Raw genomic sequence first — 20,000 nt, 5'->3', positions numbered from 1 at the left:
AGAAAACGAAAATTACGACATTTAAGCCTAAAAAGCGCAAACAATCATACTTAAATCAATTTAACGCAAATTCCAATCCCTTGTTACGCTTTACAGACTATAACGGCTCCATGAAGTGAATTTCGCAATGTCATAACTTGTACTAAACTCAGTATATGGCCTAATTTCAGAGATTTAACTTCTCACCAAGCCTTAAAATACCGTGGATAAGGCAGTTTTGAGCACAATTCAATCGCTTATTACGTTTTAAACGGCTCTGTGAAGTGAATTTCTCAATGTCATAAATGTACAATAGGCTACTCTTATGCCTGCCGTAAACCTAGCGTGAAAATAAGTTTTTAAAATGGCCTAATTTTAAAGATTTAACTTCTCACCAAGTGTTTAACTGTAGTTAAAGCAGTTTTAAGCACATTTCAATCGCTTATTACGTTTTAAACGGCTCCGTGAAGTGAAATGAATTTCTTAATGTCATGAATTTACTATGGTATACTTTTTGCGGGCATTTTTATGCCGGGTAATACGGAGTGAAAATCCATGTTCAAAATTGGCCTAATTTCACAGATCTATTTTATCAACAAGCGTTAGACCGTAGATAAAGGGGACAGCTATTCTTAGAGTTATTTTCATAGAGTTATGTCGTAGAGTTAGAGTTAAATTTCCAAAATCCTGAATTCACGATTTTGGACTGCCAAAATCCTGAATTCAAGATTTATGGAATTCAAGATTTTGGACTTCTATGCCGGGTAATCTAGAGTTAAAATCGATTTCAAAATGGCCTGCTTTCAGAGATTTAAGTTCTCGCCGAGCCTTAAACCGTGGATAAAGCAGTTTTGAGCATATTTCAATCACTTATTACCTTTTAAAAGGCTCCGTGAAGTGAATTTCTCAATGTTATAAACGTACTATAGTATACTTTTAAGACAACATGGTAGTCGAGTGGTTAACTTTATTTTACAAGAACAATTATTGTTAGGTTATGTAACTAGTGACTATTTGCCATCTTTGTTTTTTTTAAAGTAATTGTGCGTTGTTGGGGCTAGGTAATAGTTTCAAATCACTCACAGAAAAAAAACTAGATCCTCTTGTTTTAGATGCATTTTCTCACACAGTGGCCTCTCGTGGAACTCGCACAGATCACACCTTTCCTCACAGTGTCCATATTAGGATTTTTTCAAAAATTCCCAGTTTTAAAGATTAAGTAACTCGCTTCAGGGTTATGTGCTTCCAGTACTAATTAAGGCTTTGCTTTTTCTTATATTATTCTCTAATTTATCAAGCAAACCAGATGTGGTACCTTGGTCCTCATCTCCCACTTATTGTTGGAAATTTGGTTCCAGAAGATGATAAGCACTGGTAACATTATTGCACACAGTCAAAAGTCTTTCGTAAAACTTCTTTCATGTTGTCTTAACCAATTAAAACGCAATTATTGACTGTGCCTTCTAGGAACACGATGATGTCCCTGAGGTGTTAGTGGATCTTCAGTACAGTCTGGACAAGTCTTACTCTTGTATTCCGGAATTGCGAGAAACGTGGTTAGAGCACATGGCTGCCGTTCATGAGGGTCAGGATCATGAGAATTACTCCGAGGTGAATAGTCTGTTTCCCCCATTCCATAATGCAATACGTTTTGTGGGGTTCTTTTCATAAGGACAATACTACTTGATTACTCTTTGGACTGTATCATGCCTCAGTGAAGGGGATGTCTATTGTTCTAAGTGTGTCGGCTACGTGTAAATACTTTAAATTTTGGTTGGTTTGCTGGGTTGTCTCCGTCCGTTTTGATTGACCAAAGTAATTACTTTGGTTTTGGTTTTACGACACTCATTTGAAAACCGCTCTATAGCCTGCACCTGTGAGGGCTTGTCTCCTGTTTTTTTCTTTTTTCTTTTGAACGTTTATTAGAAAGTTCACTTGATGGTGGTTTTATTGTTGCAGACTGCTCACTGCTACATCCATGCAGCTGCTTTGGTGGCCGAATACCTGAGGAGACAAGGTAATACGCAGAAAATGCGACAATCCACTGACTTTTCCATTTAACGACTAGCCACACGTAGTTGTATGCCTGTGAGTAGAAGGCAAGAGAGGGAGTATTATTTACATTGTGTTTAGTTCTTCGCTTATTGAGGAATGAGCTAAATTTCCTACACGATGGTTTACTGGAAATCTATTTTCCATACTTTTGATACTTGGTAGAAGTAAGTTTAACTTAGTTGCCTCTGAGGCAGGCTATTGCAATCATGTACCAACTCATTTTTAGCAAGCTGTCGAAATTAGTGGCTGAAGGGCGACGGTTTCTGCAAGTCTCTCGGGATTTTTAACTGGTAAACGCACTGTGAAGTTTCTTGGCTCCAGCACTTCTTCTAATAGCTAGGCCATTTTCGAAAATCAAATATTCAGCTTGTTATTGAGGCAGTGAGGACAAAAGCGATAGGAACACGTTGGAACGAATGTGAAAGTTATTTACATATCATCCACTTTCGTTTGTTTTTGTCCTCTAAGCCTCTCTTTCAAGTTGAATTTTAATATGTCGAAGAAGTCCTAATCACTCTGATCCAACATGGCGGTCAACAGTTATATCAACCAGAGACGCAACTAGTAAGAGATTTTCCACTCCATTTTCCCATTTCTTACAGTAGTTTACTCAATTGATAGAAATACTGCCAACGGGAAGGGGAGATAACGCGTTCCAAACTAAATTGTGGCGTTACGATTTAGCGATTTTCGGAGAAAGCTACAAGGTTAACTCTGAAATCCCATATCTTTAGGAGTAAACTAGCAATTCTTGTCAGAAATTGTTCTTTGAACGGAGGAATCTCTTACGGTAGTTTGGAAAAAGATGTCAAATTAGCCACAAGGGAAACTGAAAACTAGACGGAATTACAAAATTACTGACTTTCACCGCCGATTTTTTGCAGTTTGCTCTGAGATGAAGATTCCTTGCACAAATTCAAGGTGGAATTCCATAATTCACACTGAACTGCAAAATTATTTCGACAGAATATATTCTCTTACACCATCAGCCTGGCCCTATTAAACAGGAAGGGAAAAAGGTTCAGAATTTCTGACCCTGTTCAACTGGGATGGGAAAGGGTTCAGCATTTCTGATCCCATTTAACAGGGACGGAAAAGGGCTCAGAATTTCTGACCCCATTCAACAGGGACGGAAAAGGGTTCAGAATTTCTGACCCCATTCAACAGGGACGGAAAAGGGTTCAGAATTTCTGACCCCATTCAACAGGGACGGAAAAGGGTTCAGAATTTCTGACCCCATTCAACAGGGACGGAAAAGGGTTCAGAAATTCTGACCCCATCCAACAGGGACGAAAAAAGAGTCAGAATTTCTGACCCCTTTCAGCTGGGACGGAAAAGGGTTCAGAATTTCTGACCCCATTCAACTGGGACGGAAAAGGTTCAGCATTTCTGACTGAAGGGTTAAGAATCTTTGATGGCATTGTTTCCAAATTTCTGACCCTCTTAGCACATAAAGAAAGGATCATTAAAAATGTGCCCTCGATCTGGAAAATTTGATGGAATTCAGCTGACCTATTAAATGGAAAAGGAAGGATTTTAGATAATCTGACTTCATAAAAACAGAAGATACGAATTCCCTGTAATTTGCAAAATACAAAATAATTTAATTTACAAATTCAAAGGCATCAAAGAAACTGTCTGCAGCATTAATTCTTTCACAAAACTTTGTTGTATTCTTAACACAAGCTTAGCGTCATAATCAAATAACCTATTGGCCGATTTTATACTAGAGAAGCATAATCCGTCCAGAGGAATTATGCGTCTCTCATGTTATTCCTCTAGTATAAAGACGGGACGAACCATAAAAAACGCGTAATCCGCCTGGGATAAACTTGGGCAAACAATTTGTCTGCGTCTCTTAAATTCGTCTAGTATGAAGACGGCCAAAATACGCACTTTAGTTCGTCTTCCAAGACGCACTAAACTGGAAAGTTCGTCCAGACGCATGGCGCGTCCTGTGCCGGTGTTTATACTAGACGAATTCAACAGATGCAGAAAAAATGTTCGTCTCAGACGCAGAAAGAATGTTCGTTCCAGACGAATTATGAATCTTTAGTATAAAAACGCAAACGTCTGATATACTATCAAACATCATGACCTGATGCACAAAAGCACAAAAACGCGAATCAGCGGCCGCTTATATTATACTTAGTATGCTTGCTGATATTGTGAGAATGCATTAATTGTGAATATGGCACCTCTTCATGATCAAAAAACATTAGAGTGTCTGGGAATGTAAAGAGACAATTCAGAACAGGCTAAAAAAATAACGTCCACTTGCCCTTGGAAATAATGTTTAAAGAGCATCTTGCTTACCAGAGTAGGCGCTTTTATGAAATACCGGTATTTCAAGTTCACTGGGCTAATAATTTGCTATGTACATGTATACAGAAAACACAAATTGTTTCAGGTGTGGCCAGGGCACATGCTACTAACTTTTAGTTGTTGGCATTAATCTTCATCAGTACATGTGTTATGTAATCCATGGTTACATTTTAGTACAACGCTATGTTGTTTCACTTTCAGGAAATAGAATGCTTTCAGCTGTTCAACTGAAGAGACCTTGAGCATACCACAGAAGACACGAGGTGGCACCTTCTGTTAAATTTGAGTGTAAGGTTTGGATTTCACGGTCCGCCGTTACTCGTGTTGAAAACTTGCAGATTGGACTCGGAGGTTTGGATCTAAGGAAAAATAACGTCATTATATTTACTCACTAGCTTAAAATTTTAGCGTGCAATGCAGCTTGTTATGTATGCAAAACAAGAGTTTAAAAGTCTGAAAGCCCGAAACTCCCTTGCTGCTTATTAATTCAGCAGTGTAAACACACATTGCATTCTCAGACTTGTGAGTCTTTGACGTCAATTTTCTTCTTGATCCAGCAATAAGGGCGGACAATTAACTAGAAACATTCCAGTTAATTAAACTGGTGTCTTTTCTTTTAATTAAGGCCTTTAAAACTTGAGTCATTCAGTGTTTATAGTTTTGAAATCCAAGTTCACCCTGTTTGCGGTGGCGTTTTCAGAGCTTTTAGTCACGCGTGCTATCGTCGGCAAATGACTTCTGAAGTGTCTTGTAAAATTATAAAATCAGAAGAATCGTACAATCGGAGAATGCCGGATTTCCAAAGCGTAGAATCGGAAGAATCGAAATATCGGAAAATGATTGCGAAAGCAAATCGAACAATTCAGTTGTAAAGTAGGTAAAATCGGAGACTTAAATCGTAAAACAGGTAAAAATCTTAGTGGCAATTCAACGAATAGTACCCCTAAATTGGTGTATTGTAGAATATCGCTGATCGGAGTAACTGCAGAATACGTATACTCTACCATTTTGAAGCTGCCCCTTTGAAGGGGCCGGATACGCGGGTATATGGATAGTGGAAAATACCGCCCATCTTCTAGTAATATTCAAAGTATATATTGAAGTGGATACGCGGATACGCAGTGGAAAAGACTACCTCTTCCCTAATAATGTTCCAAGTATTTTCTGAAGTGGATAAGCAGATACGCGGCTACGGAGTGGAAAGACCACCCCTCTCATATGACTGTTCCAAGTATATTCTGAAGTGGATACGCGGATAAGCGCATACGCAGTAAAAAATATCACCCAGAGCTTCTCTAAAACTCACCAGAGGGAGAGCAAGAGAGGCTCTGCCACTCTCTCCACCAGTCTAAACGGTTTTTTGTTTGTTTGTTTGTTTGTTTGTTTTTTGCCACGTCAACACCAGTCTCTGCATTCCCGCTCCGACAGAGGGCTCTTAAACTATATAAGTTCGAGTTTTACCACGGAGTTAATTATATCATCCAACTTTTTCTCTTTATCTCCTCCCGTACAATATCTCCATCTTGAAAATTTGAATCCTAGCAGTATAGTGGGAGTCAAATGTTATAGCAGAGCATCAGGCTATTAATCGGAAGATCGAGATTCCACTCCTGCAAAAGAGCACTCGTATGTTTGCGAGTATGCCCGTTCTATCAATGAAACTGTAATACATCTTTTCGATTCCTTTTCGGGGGTTAACCTCTAACATCTCTTTCATTGCAAAAGTATTGTTCCCAGACGTTTTATCGTTTCGATACGTGTTTGGGACATTAAAAGCTATGCGAGTTTAGCGGAGAAAGTGAATGATCACAGCATCAAGCGAAAATGTCCAAAACGGGTAGAAAATGGAGACCGGGCTTCAAAACAATCAAGAGCTTATGACCTAGGTCTTAAATTTTTTTGTGCTTTCGCATTTGAAATGAAAGACTCCTGTGCGAAATTGTTTATGTTAGGTGCTGATCTTAGATGTTAGAGCTCAGTCATCGTACCACCGACCTGTGCGCGTGGGGCCTGAAACAAGGGAACATCACACCGAGGCACCACAAGATGCTGGAGTCAAAATTAAGGCTAACGAAAGGTTTAGCTTGGTCATGTCTACTTCATTCTACTTCATTCTACTTCTAGTCTTTCCATCTCTACTCTTCTATTCCTCTATCACATTTCCCAAATTTCAATTTTGTTTCCATTTTCCAGTTGAGTGTTATATTTCGTCCAGCAAAATTTCGGCATTCGATTGTGTTCTACAAAATAATCTATTAGTCGCTTTTTGGCTTCTTTCTTTTTAGCTAACGATGTTTTTTTAAACACATTTTGTTTTTCAGAGCCGTTTCTTTGCTTTATTCTGGAACGGTCCCCTCTTGAAAAGGGAGAACAGATTGTTCCTTTTTCTGTGTTCCTTTTGATGAGATCGGGACGTGCTTTGATACGACTTGAGAACAAAATGGTTATTTATTGCAAAAAGGGGAACCAATTGTTCAGAGTTCCGAATCCAAAGCGGAACAAACTGGTCCTTAATGGATGATTTGGGAATTATTGTTCCTAAAAGTGTGTTCCTTCTCTCACCTTAGGAAGTGATGATACGATGACTCCACCAATTGCATTACACAAGAGTTCTTGTGATACTTTAACACTTGAAATGGAACATTTAAGTTTTGACTATTTTGTTTCCACGATGACTCTGGATGAATAATATTCGAGACCACACCATTGACTGCTCTTTGGATTTTTAGCGAATTTGTCGGTGCACCAGTAATCGTCTGACATGCAACCCAGTACCATATATCGCTGGATATGTTTGCTTTCCCGGCGATGAAAGTTGAGAAGCGTTGAGTGTGGTTTCTTCGTTTGAATCTTTACTTTCGTGGATGTCTTGTGATTTACGAGGAGTTTTTCCGCGCTTCTTTCTGTCTCTTTTCGAAGTGCTGATAGCCGAGAAGAAAAAGCAGACTTAATGCAAATTAAGATATCGTGGAGTCACATTCATGCCGTTTATCGCATAATTTTATTCAGATCCACGCATTATCGATTCCTCGTCATCAACTCGCCAAACGCACTTAAAAGCAACAACTGAACACAATTTTTCTATTCTTGCTACGACTTCGCATTCTGCCTTATCTCTAATAGCTTTACTGTTTAGCTGGGAGCAAGGTCTGCTCATCTTGCCAGATCGTGGAATTGAAATGGATTGTTTCCTTTTGAAAGATTTCTGCCTATATATAGGAACCAATTACAAAATCATGAGCCAATCAGAGCTAAGAAACACACCAAGGATCTAACGCCTCTTATGCCTGTAAGAAAGAGGTGTCGAAAGTCAAAGAAGACGCTTGTCAAAATTAGCCAAATGTAAACCAATCAGTGCTGGGAAACTCACCAATGCTCAAGCAAGAAAATGATGATGAAATTGCAAAGGAAAAATGAAATGAACGATTGTCAAATTACCCATCAGATTAAGAGTTTGCCGTAGATTGCCGTAATTTAATCATGCCATACACGCTAAATACGCTAAACACTGAAAACACGCCATCAACATATCTGCAAAGTTAGCCAGTTTAGTCGCAGTACACTTGTAGCAGTTGGAACATTGAATTAAGCCAAGCCTGATTTCTCAGTTTTCAGTTTACTTTCCTTTGAACGGTCTTCTCTTTCGTGACAGTGGCAATTTTTTCTAAATCTTCGTTTTCGTTTTCTTCCTTGAATTCTTTTCCAGATCTGGTTTTCGATTTTGTTTCAGCCATTTCCATCTATGGAATACTTTCGACAAGTTTCTTCTGATTTTCGTTTACCGCTGCCACCAAATATATCACGAACTGGACACTTCACAAAAGGTCTCCACTCCAATTTCTCGTCTTGGTTCTTTATTTTTCTTTGAGACTTCTTGATCCCTGGATCTTGTAACAACTGAACTCTCTAAGCACTCTTCCTGCAACTACTCTTGTTTTTATCTAGAAGGTTCCAGAATCAGGGGCACCCAACGGATCTGTTCCTCACTTTATCTGTTCCCCAGAGGAATCTTGCTGGCTGGCAAAAATACAGGTGTTCCGATGAGCTGGCTGGGAAATTTATCATTGATAGAGGTTTTGCCTGGGAATTACTGACTTTTTCTAGCATGTCAACCCGAGCTGGCTGTAGAAACTCTGAAGACTGAGAACGACAAACGACGGCTGGTCAGAGTGATTGCGCTTGCGGAAAAAACCTGTGTCGGTTTTCTTCGGTCGTTTGTTAAAAGCGCGCGGAGGTTTCACAGATCGACGAACACGGATTGTGCTGTTTTCCTCATTTACATGTAAGATTAATTTCCATTGTTATTTTATCTGTATGCTGAGATTCTCGTGATGTTCTTCTACACTGAATTGAAATGAACAGAGTGAATTTAACAGTATTAACTTGTATTTTCATTCACAGTCGACCAGAGTTTCGACGCGGTGTACAATGTGTTTGGTGTTAGCGTTTTCGGAGGTATAAGACTTCCTAATGTAGTTGTTTTAATGCTTTTTTTCGGTTATCTGTATTAGTCAAGTGCGTGATGATCTTTTACAGTTGAAGCGAATTGAGCCAACGATCGAATTGTAAAAAATTGACAGCAGTACGTATTTTTCTTATTCGTGTAGGCAGCCACGGGATCAACCAGGTGCTTTCCTCAAACACAAGGTAAAAATCAAGAAAAATTCGCACTTATTTTAATTTAGTTTATTTCGCTAGAAAGACGATTTATTACTCTCGAGAACTCCTGCGAAGAGATCCTTTTGTAAGAACCTGTTGGCAGATATTTGGCATAATTATACAAAACCCTGTTTAGTTAACTAAAATCAAGCAGGTTCTATAATTATGTGAGTAACAGTTAAATTGCAATAAACACTTTATCCAAGGAGTTTGACTTTGAGATCGCAAATATTTATTTTTCTGGCAATCAGTACCTATATCTCCTACATACAAATTAGGACCTTGTCAACAATCCACTTTAAGCCTGCATCCAAGCATCCCTATTTTGCCAGACAAAAAATATTTATATGTTCGTATATGCAGGCTTTTATTATTGTTTTTTTTTTTCTCTGACTAAGAAAACTTTGTTGGTTTTGGTCAGACTGTGGTTTTAATTGTGAGAATGCTTCTGATGATCAGCTGTTTGTATTGGGTAGAGTGCTTAATTAAGACATAGTTAGTCTATTGTTCTTACAATGTATGATTGTGTCAGCAATAACTGTTGTCATCAACACATACATTGACAAAACAATTATTTGTTATTGTGACCAACAGCACTAATTCTTTTTTACTTGGCAGATTGTTTACTTTTCCTTTTCAACAATCACAAATTATCTTTAGTCATACTTTGTCTCTGTACAAAGCCAAACTGAGTTAGGCTTGTGACGATGGCCATTCATTGTTTGTTCATTCTTACGACCATCTCTCTTCCATCAGGTTGAGTTAGGCTTGTGACGATGGCCATTCATTGTTTGTTCATTCTTACGACCCTCTCTCTTCCATCAGGTTGAGTTAGGCTTGTGACGATGGCCATTCATTGTTTGTTCATTCTTACGACCATCTCTCTTCCATCAGGTTGAGTTAGGCTTGTGACGATGGCCATTCATTGTTTGTTCATTCTTACGACCATCTCTCTTCCATCAGGTTGAGTTAGGCTTGTGACGATGGCCATTCATTGTTTGTTCATTCTTACGACCATCTCTCTTCCATCAGGTTGAGTTAGGCTTGTGACGATGGCCATTCATTGTTTGTTCATTCTTACGACCATCTCTCTTCCATCAGGTTGAGTTAGGCTTGTGACGATGGGCATTCATTGTTTGTTCATTCTTACGACCATCTCTCTTCCATCAGGTTGAGTTAGGCTTGTGACGATGGGCATTCATTGTTTGTTCATTCTTACGACCCTCTCTCTTCCATCAGGTTGAGTTAGGCTTGTGACGATGGCCAGTCATTGTTTGTTCATTCTTACGAACCTCTCTCTTCCATCAGGTTGAGTTAGGCTTGTGACGAAGGCCATTCATTGTTTGTTCATTCTTACGACCATCTCTCTTCCATCAGGTTGAGTTAGGCTTGTGACGATGGCCATTCATTGTTTGTTCATTCTTACGACCATCTCTCTTCCATCAGGTTGAGTTAGGCTTGTGACGATGGCCATTCATTGTTTGTTCATTCCTACGACCCTCTCTCTTCCATCAGGTTGAGTTAGGCTTGTGACGATGGCCATTCATTGTTTGTTCATTCTTACGACCCTCTCTCTTCCATCAGGTTGAGTTAGGCTTGTGACGATGGCCATTCATTGTTTGTTCATTCTTACGACCATCTCTCTTCCATCAGGTTGAGTTAGGCTTGTGACGATGGCCATTCATTGTTTGTTCATTCTTACGACCCTCTCTCTTCCATCAGGTTGAGTTAGGCTTGTGACGATGGCCATTCATTGTTTGTTCATTCTTACGACCATCTCTCTTCCGTCAGGTTGAGTTAGGCTTGTGACGATGGGCATTCTTTGTTTGTTCATTCTTACGACTCTCTCTCTTCCCTCAGGTTGAGTTAGGCTTGTGACGATGGCCATTCATTGTTTGTTCATTCTTACGACCATCTCTCTTCCGTCAGGTTGAGTTAGGCTTGTGACGATGGGCATTCTTTGTTTGTTCATTCTTACGACTCACTCTCGTCGCTCTGTTTGCGTTTGGCTTGTGACGATGGGCATTCATTTTTTGTTCATTCTTACGACCATCTCTCTTCCGTCAGGTTGAGTTAGGCTTGTGACGATGGGCATTCTTTGTTTGTTCATTCTTATGACTCTCTCTCTTCCGTCAGGTTGTGTTAGGGCATTCATGGTTTGCACTGAGAACTTTGTTTCCTTTTTGGCCCTCTATTCAGTTGTCTATTAAGTTTCAATTCTCCTTTAATGTGAATGGGTGCTCATCCGTGTCATTTGAAGGAAGATGCTCAACAGTTGTTCAGTCATGGTAACATTTTAAATTTTATTAAAATAATTTATGGCATGGAGAAAGTCCATTCAATTTGGCCAGTTTAAGTGCTAGACCTATATGGCCTGCAGAAATTTTACTGATCTTGTTATCCATCCAGCTCAAGATGTGACTGTCATATTTGGCGAGTCAAGGGAATTTTTTTTCAATTTTTCAGTTGATCTGGAAAGATATATAGCTAAATTTGTTGACTGCTCTGCACCATGATAACAAATAGATCTTACTACCTCAAGCTGTTTTTTTTTGCCAAACCGCAAAGACATTCATGATAAATAAACATGTTTCAATTCAAGCGTAAGGTTCCTGCATCTAAGGATTACAGGGGCTCTAGTCTACTTTTTACAAATACTAACAATCAGAGGATGCCCACATAATGTGTTTGACCCTTGGTATTATTGAATTTAGAAGCAATGTTATGAGAATAGCAAATAGCTGGGAAATAAAATAAATTTGATCAGCTGGCTGGGAAACCAACCAATTTTATCTAGCTGGCTGGGAAATTTCTTGTGTGTCTTGCTGGGAAAAAGGAACAGATAATTTTTTCCCAGCAACACTGAAAAACACCTGAAAATGCCTTAATAACATTTATTTTCATTAACTGGGGTATAATAATACATTTTACAACAAATTGGTCGTTGGGTGCCCCTGAAGAATCTCTGTTTATCGGTGACACCTACACAGTGACCGGACGCAAAAGATTCCATGATTAATGCCAACTCAGGTAACACGGTGACTACGCGGAACTCATCATTCTTTAAGAAGGCACCGAGAAACACTTTAAACCCGCCAGATAATGAATTTTCCTTCGGAAGTCAAGCGTGAGCATTTCATGCTTTGCGTTAACACATTGGTGTTAGCACGTGGGGTCTCTGGAGACCCCAGTAAGGTATATAAGCGTATTACAGCGTCAAAATAGTCATCACGTGCGAAGCTACCCGGCGGTTGTTGCTGAGGAATTATTTATCTATTTATTTATTTATATATTCATTTATTTCCTCATTCAGTCAGAAACAAAGGTACAGTTATATTATAATTTGGTTTTCCGTTTTTCTGCTTTTTCTGTGCCCCTTTTTTTATTTTTCAATTCAAGGCCGTCGATTCCCTTCTCAAACGGACATGTGTTTCCGATGTGGTAGAAAAGGGCATTGGAGCGCCGGCCTTACAAGACTCGGGGGTGGATACAAGATTGGGACCCTCAGAACCTCAGCAAAAAGCAACTTTTTCAGAGCTTCCGGAAGCCAGCGATTTTGATGAGACACCTGGACCTTTTGAGGGTGCTGTTAAGATGTCCTGAGTTCCCGGATTTGGCTTGAAGCAGCCTCATTGACCGATTCTTCGTTGAGTGACATGATTCCAGTTCTCATTCATCTGCAATTGGATGCTAAGACTCCGTCCACGGTGCTGAAGTACAAATCTGGCTGGTTGAGGGGGCGCAAGTGGGTTTTGTCGAAGATTGGTGTTTTCGATAATCCAGGAAAACCTTTGCATATTGCATTGTTTCTTTCTGAATTAGCTAGGCGCTCGTCTGAGAATAACACCGGTGTATCTTCTATAGAATCTGCCGTTTATGCTATTAGGTGGGGAAACGTATTGGCTGGTATCGAGGCTTGTCCTGCAAGCCATCCCTCTGAGTAGTCGTTTTTTCAGGATATTTTTTCTTTTCTTTACATGTCCTAAGGCCCGAGATTTGGCTTGAAGCGGTCTTATTGACCGATTCTTCGTTGAGTTGCATGAAAAACGATCAGCATATTGAAGGCCACACTGCTTTTCTCGCTAGATCTGGCAAAATTACTTGTCCTGTGGCTGTGACCGAGCGGTTGGTTAATCTTCTGCCGAACTCTTCCTCTGCGTTCTCATTAGTTCGTAGAAATGTGACAGCCAAGTCTAAGGAGCATTTTCATTATAGTTTGGGCGTTTTCCTATGACCACTTTGAGGGTGGAATTTAAGAAGCATATAAAGCCATTTGTTAGGTAAGTTTCTAAGTACGGTACGCACAGCATGAAGTCTGGTGAGGCGTTCAATCCGGCTTGTAGGAAAATAGCTGATGCTTTGTTAGATAATAATTCTGGTTGAAGGTGCGAATCCCCTAAGCTAAGGTACATTAAGAATGGTCTTAGCGAGCGTTTAGCAGTATCTAAGGTACTTTCAATTTAGTTGTTGGGTTGTTTCTGTTATTCGTCTATATTTACATATTTTTTCATTATCCTATTTTATATTTTCCAGTATTCGCTGGCGATTGTTTATTCAGAATTGGATTTTCGCTTTTGCTGGCTTTGTAATTTTTGAATAATTTATTTACAGTCCTGGCGGGGGACGTGAGTTGTGCCTGGCCCGTCCCAGATTTCCTGTACCCTTTTTGCCTACCGGGTTTTTTGGGGCAGGTTTTTACTGGCCACCCTGGTACGCTCACACGTAGCTTTAGTATACTTACCCTTGCTGTAGCTATGCTCCTTTTTGGTCCCTCATTCAAGTGGGTTATGGCGTTACTCTCAGGCCATATCCAATATTCTCCAGGATTTGTTGGCTTTTTCGTTTCTTGTTTTTCTATTAAATTCTGGCAAGTGCAGAACTCCAATTCACTACTGGGTTCCCCCTCGTGGTCTGGTCATATTATTGCAGTGAGACTTCTTCTTTTTTTTTATAGTATCCTCGTTACGGCCTTTGGTCATTTTTTCATAGGTTGTGCAGTCTGTGTTTAAGGAGGGTTTCAATGGGGTTTAACCGTAAGCCGTAAAAGGGCCAAAAATTTAACCGTTACGCGTAAAAAAGCTTAAAATTTAACCGTTAGCCGTGAAACAAATTGAAACCGTTAACCGTAAAAAAACATTAGCGCAAATCAAAATTATATTGTAAAGAACTCCATTTGCGTATCTTTTAACTAATTCGGCTAATTACTGTCATTTCACAACGCCGGAAATGGCGGATGTGTCTTTGAAATGAACGTACCATGCACTTTGACAGACTTGAAAGCCGCATTGACGTTTTGGCAGCTCTCTCGCAATGTTCCCTATATACTTTTCGTGATTTTGCCATGTTCCACACCAATGGAAATTAACTATTATATTTCCAGTTAATTGTTAAATTAATTAATAATGTATTTAACTGACGCCATTATCAAGGAGTTCGAAATGAATATGAGAGTTCATAACAGGTATAAAATACTGCAAATTTTCGTAAGTGAAGAAGAGCTAAAGTCTTCCTCTTCTTAAGTTATGGAAATTTGGAGAACACTATTTTATATCTGTTATGAACGCGCATATTCATTTTCAACTCCTTGAGGTCGCCGAAAAGTCGTTAGTTAATTAATTTTTTTATCGCTAGTTGTAATTGTTCTATTGTAATGTTAAGCAATTGTAATTAATTATTAAAATTCCAGCTAACCGTAACGGGAAAAACTCAACCGTTAGCCGTAAAAATGCCTAAAATTTAAACGTAAGGCCTAAAAACCACTGCCCCATTTAGACCCTCTTTAAGGGCAGCCGGTTTTTTTGCTGGATATTTGTTCCAGCTATTTTTGGCCGGGTGGCAGAGTTTTTTACCCAGGGTGAGGTGAGTTCACTCCTTTGCCGGTTGGCAGGGTACAGGTGGCCGGTTGCCCCATGGCATCTTATCCTCGTTTGAGGCCAGATATAGTCATTTTGTTTAGCCGGGTAGCAGAGTTTTTTTACCCAGCGTGAGGAGAGTTCACTCCTTTGCCGGTTGGCAGGGTACAAGTGGCCGGTTGCCGGATGGCATCTTGTTCTCGTTTGAGGCCAGATATTGTTATTTTGTTTAGCCGGGTGGCTGAGTTTTTTGTTTCAAGTTTTTATTTTCGCTTGTAAGCGAATTTTTCTCTGCGCTCATCTTTAGATGGGCTCTCTCACGCATGCTTTGTTTTTCCCAACAGCTTTTCTGTAGTAGTTTTTTCGTTATTCTTGACAGGATCTGTTGAAAGCCTCGTGATGTTTGCGGTACCCGTAGAGAACGTATGACATAGCAATTTCTGTCATCACGAGCTTCCTCATCTGTTATATCGCTTTTCGCCATATTGCTTTACAGAGTAAGCATCAGCTACAAGTTTCGCACGAACTGTAGCTGTTCCTTCCTTTTTGCGGGCAGTACGTTTGTGCTTTAGCACTGTACGCTAGTTTGATGATTAGTTTTAGTCCTATGTCCTGTGACGTAGTCACATATGTACCAATAGACCATTTTACAGTTGTAGCTAAGTTACCTGGCCTACGAATGGAAGCGAGGCTGCCGGTGACCCTGTTTTGATACAAACCTCCGTGCTTTTTTAATTTTAATAAGGACTAATTAGAATTACAACAACACAAATTTCATGATAAAATCAGTCGGGGCGGTATCAATGCAAGGTCACCGGCAGCCTCGCAGCCATTCATAGGCTAGGCCGGTCGCAGAGCAAACAACTGTAAAATGGCCTATTGCGTGACTTTGAGATTAAACAGTATGCGACAGGAATCGCTCGGCGTCCGTTCTTGCTTTTGTGTCCCGTTAACATCACAGTTCTATGACTCTTTCACAGGTCATCGTTATGGCAGTTACACTTCCATTGAATTGTAATTAAATGAAATGAAATAAAATACATAAAATGACTGAAGTAATTCATGTCGAAGCTTCCATTGTGAAATGTTAGGGATGCAAATTCGCTCCATTTTGATGCAAGCATTTTCTATGTCTTGGTAAGAAAAATAGCCAGTCGGTGACTGGATGTGGGTATTGAGTGCTTTTGTTGAAAGGAAGTGAACATGAGATGGAATTATCATTTCGCTTCCTCTCTGAGACAGTCATGTAGAGAGTTGTTGGGTGAAAGGAAAAGGGATTGTTTTATTTGGTGAACACGCTACAGTGACTGTGTGAGCCAAAGGGCGGCCTCTGCTGGTGCGACTTCTGGGTGACTCCTTAAATGGTCTTATTGACCCCTGACTTGAAAAAATTGCCTGGAACGCTGCAATTCAGTACCACCAAACTCAGTCTCTTCTGATTGCAAGTTCGAGTGAGGCCTAACACTACTATGAAGTTTTTGTACCCAATTATTCCATCAGGGATCAACCCTAGTATTGGAATTGGGCCCACACAAGGACAGAGAAAAACTCTGACCAGGGTGGGATTTGAACCCACGACCTTCGGATTAGATCACCGCTGCTCTACCGACTGAGCTACAAGGCCAGAACGGGAGCTGGTCGTGGGTATGTGAGATGTTATTCACAAGGACAAATTCGGCTCGGCCCAAGCCTAATTTTAGGTAATCGCTAGTTGTTGTCCTTCAGTAGCATTTGGAGTAATGATTGCAAGTTCGAATGAGGCCTAACACTACTGTGACGTTGTGAATAACATCTCACATACCCACGGCCAGCTCCCGTTCTGGCCTTGTAGCACAGTCAGTAGAGCAGCGGTGATCTAATCCGAAGGTCGTGGGTTCGGTCACAAGTCAACAACGGTCGTGTTGCCAGCGCGCGGTCAAATTCAAATGAACCAATCAGAGTTGAGGCTGAAACCATCTTGCGAGTTTCCGTTGTTGACTGCCCGGTCACAAGCCTCTGAGGAAAGCCGAAGAGGTGAATTTTAAGGCAAAGTTTTCGTTCGTCACGAGTCTTTCGGCCGCCGAAACACACGTATTTGGGGTGAAATCTTCTATTTTACATTACATGCATTCGCTCTATTCTGGAGTACGGCAGCCCAGTTTTTCATCGCGCTCTACCAAGTTATCTAAGCGAAGACCTAGAAAGACTTCAAAAACGCGCTATGAAGATTATTTACCCCGAACTATCGTATGCTAAGGCTCTAGAGCTGTCTGGACTTCCAACACTGTATGATAGAAGAGAGTCAATTGCAGCAAAGTTGTTCGATGAAATATGTGCAAATCAATCTCACAGTCTTCATAAACTACTTCCAAGTAGATACCAACCAAGCTACTATCTGAGAGAAAAAAGAACATTTATTCGTCCGAAATGTAAAACTGAAAGATGCAAGAATAGTTTTCTTTTAAGTTTTGTTCATAGTAGCTGAGAACTAGATATAAATTTGTTTCTTATTGTATATAGGAATTTGACGCATGCTTTTAATGTGTGATTTTTTAACAATTTTTATGTAGTATAAGTCCTATAATTAGTTTGTAGTTAAGCGCAGTTGTAAATTTTGTATTTGTAAGCCTTACCGCAATTCAGCTTTTGGCTGCAAGTTTTTAAGGTGAATAAACTATCTATCTATCTATCCATCTCGAAATTTATTGGGCTTTATGGAACTGTTGTTTTTATTGCGATTCGGGACTTTTCCCGTTGAGGAGAAAACGATTTGTGGAGTGAGGTCTGGCCGGCGATGGATGGAGTTACCGGCCTTCCTATTATTTCAGTAACGGCCTTCCGGATCACTTCACTAAACGGCGTCAGAATGGCTCAAAACTCGGCAAAAGAGACAAGTTGGTCACACATTTAAGGTAGGAAACTTTATTTCAAATGAGATAGTTATTTACACAATTTTTTTACGATCGGTGATTTTCCCATACAATTCGCTATATACACAAACTGTCGCATACACCACCCATTTTAAGCTTGGGGAGACTGTGCCCAGTCTAGTCTGTTCGAACTCAGTCCTACTCATAACCACAAGAAAAACATGGCCCAAGAAGTGTTGTAAATGGTGGCTCTTTTTACTTCTCAGTTTCTTGGCTGTCAAGTTTCGTTGGTGATCTGCAATATGTTCAGGACCGGCTTCTGCTCCCGAAGACCAACTTTTCAAAGTTTTATCGCAAGGAAAAACACCACATTAATTCATGCACAGGGAGAGTTCCAGCAAGAAAAAGTAGTGTCCCAAAATGAGATTTTTTTAAAAGGAACGAAAGAGGCTGACTTTGCTGCTTCTAGAAGAGGTTGTTTCTTTCAAAAAGCACCCTTGCTGAGAAATCAGTTCAATGCCGACGTATTTCTGCAATCCTACTTAAGGAGAATTCTGCCCTCTGAGGTGAGCACATGTGACGAAGGTCCTTTCGTGCCTCTCGATGTCTCCCGGGTTTCATTAAATTATCCTTATGTACTATTCACTTAACTTTTCAAGATTATTTTACACATTTGTAGATGTTAGTCGTTTGTGTGCATGTTAGTGTATATCAACTCTCCATATTGTACCTTACTGGTATAACTGCAGAATAGGACGTTTTCAACCAACCTCTAGAGACACCAATAACAATAGAGAAATGTACGACTTCTGGTGGACGAACAAAAGAAGCTCATGACAGATCTTTTGTTTTCGTCCACCAACATGGCGGAGATGACGTCACGTGAAAACCTCCTATAGCGATGTTTCTCGTGTCGTCACCTATTGTTATTAATATGCCAACCAGAACCCAATTGGCTGTTGAAACAATGACTTCCTTTGTTCCTTGGTTGGCAAATTTGAATATCAAAAGAAATGTGACGTCAATGTTTGTAAACAAGAAATATCGCTATACCTGCCTACTAATTCAAAGGTATGTTTGCCCCGATTCATGATAATGCATGAAAGGTAGATCTTAGCAAGTGTTATTGAAATCCAACAAGAAATTTGGGGGGTTAACCACACATTTTTCAAAGATAATTCATGAACAATAATTATTTGTAAAGAGCTCTAAAATACAAAGGAATGTATGGCGTTCATTCTCAAATTGAAGCTTAATTATCTCTAAAGAATGCATGGTTACCCCCAACTTTCTTTTTGGATACCAAGAGTACTTATGAAGATCAACTCTCTGCATAACTTCAAACCGCGCATAGGAAATCCGAGTATCTGGAGTTGCGCAGACCGTATGCGCAATAACAAAAGTAGGCACCGTCCTTAACATACATGTATCTAGAATCTGTGGCTACATGGCTAGGAGGCTAAGTGGTCTGGCCACTCTTTTCAATTTTTTTAACTACACTTTTTACGAGATCATGTCAAGAATGTAGCACTTTTTACTGATTAAGCCTAATTGCTTGTTTCAGTGATTAGGCCTAAGCACTCTTTTAAAATATTAGCTTTCATTTTTTGATTCAGCTAAATACGCTTGACGAGATCGTGTGAACAATATGGCACTCGTTGACTAATTAAGCTTAAGTGCTTGTTTCTGTGATTAGGCCTAAGCTCTCTTTTACAATTTTAGCTTTCATTTTATGGTTCGGTTAACTACTAACACTGTTTTACGAGATCATGTGAAGAATATAGCACTCGTTTACTGATTGAGCGTAAGCGCTTGTTTCAATGATTCGACCTAAGCACTCTTTTCAAATTTGGCTTTCATTTTACGGGTCGGTATTCAGCCTTGTAGCCCAGCAGCCATGTCACTATATAGCCATGTACAGGGGCGGATCTAGCATTTTTTGAAAGTGGGGGCCGAACAAGAATACTAATCAGCACGCCTCAGTAGCGCCTTCCGCGCTACTTTCTAGGGGGGTCTGGCCCCCCCAGAAAATTTTGAAAATTTGGGTACTCTTACATGCAATCTGGTGCAATCTGGAAAGTAAAATATCAGGATTCCATATTGAATAAAATTATAACTTGTGGTTATAATGATGCATGGTTTATGACTCTTCGCGCCAAAGTCACAATAGCCTTGGAAGAAACGAATGAAGTGTCTGTATACCACAAGTGCACAGGATGGTGATCTTTACGTCTGCTTACTTAGCCATTTTTTGAATCTTTTCATGCACTGAATGCGCAAA

The 20,000-nt window shown here is 39.9% G+C and overlaps 1 protein-coding gene and 1 long non-coding RNA gene across 2 annotated transcripts in view; both read left to right on the top strand.

Moving 5' to 3' along the window:
- The first annotated feature begins 8,325 nt into the window (after nucleotides 1-8,325).
- Nucleotides 8,326-9,716, top strand: LOC138045628 (uncharacterized). Its single transcript, XR_011131632.1, has 3 exons — nucleotides 8,326-8,641; nucleotides 8,761-8,814; nucleotides 8,967-9,716. It is a non-coding gene; the product is annotated as an uncharacterized lncRNA (long non-coding RNA).
- An 8,229-nt stretch (nucleotides 9,717-17,945) lies between these two features.
- Nucleotides 17,946-20,000, top strand: part of LOC138046141 (acyl-CoA dehydrogenase family member 11-like) — a 34,547-nt gene continuing 32,492 nt past the window's right edge. The window contains exon 1 of the mRNA XM_068892820.1: nucleotides 17,946-18,285. Coding sequence (XP_068748921.1) covers nucleotides 17,962-18,285 — 324 coding nt within the window. The 5' untranslated portion in view covers nucleotides 17,946-17,961. The remainder of the gene's footprint in view (nucleotides 18,286-20,000) is intronic.

Source organism: Montipora capricornis, chromosome 4, assembly GCF_036669925.1.
Source record: "Montipora capricornis isolate CH-2021 chromosome 4, ASM3666992v2, whole genome shotgun sequence".
NCBI lineage: Eukaryota > Metazoa > Cnidaria > Anthozoa > Scleractinia > Acroporidae > Montipora > Montipora capricornis.
The sequence above is the reverse complement of the archived record's forward strand: the minus strand, read 5'-3'. Positions and strand labels throughout refer to the sequence as shown.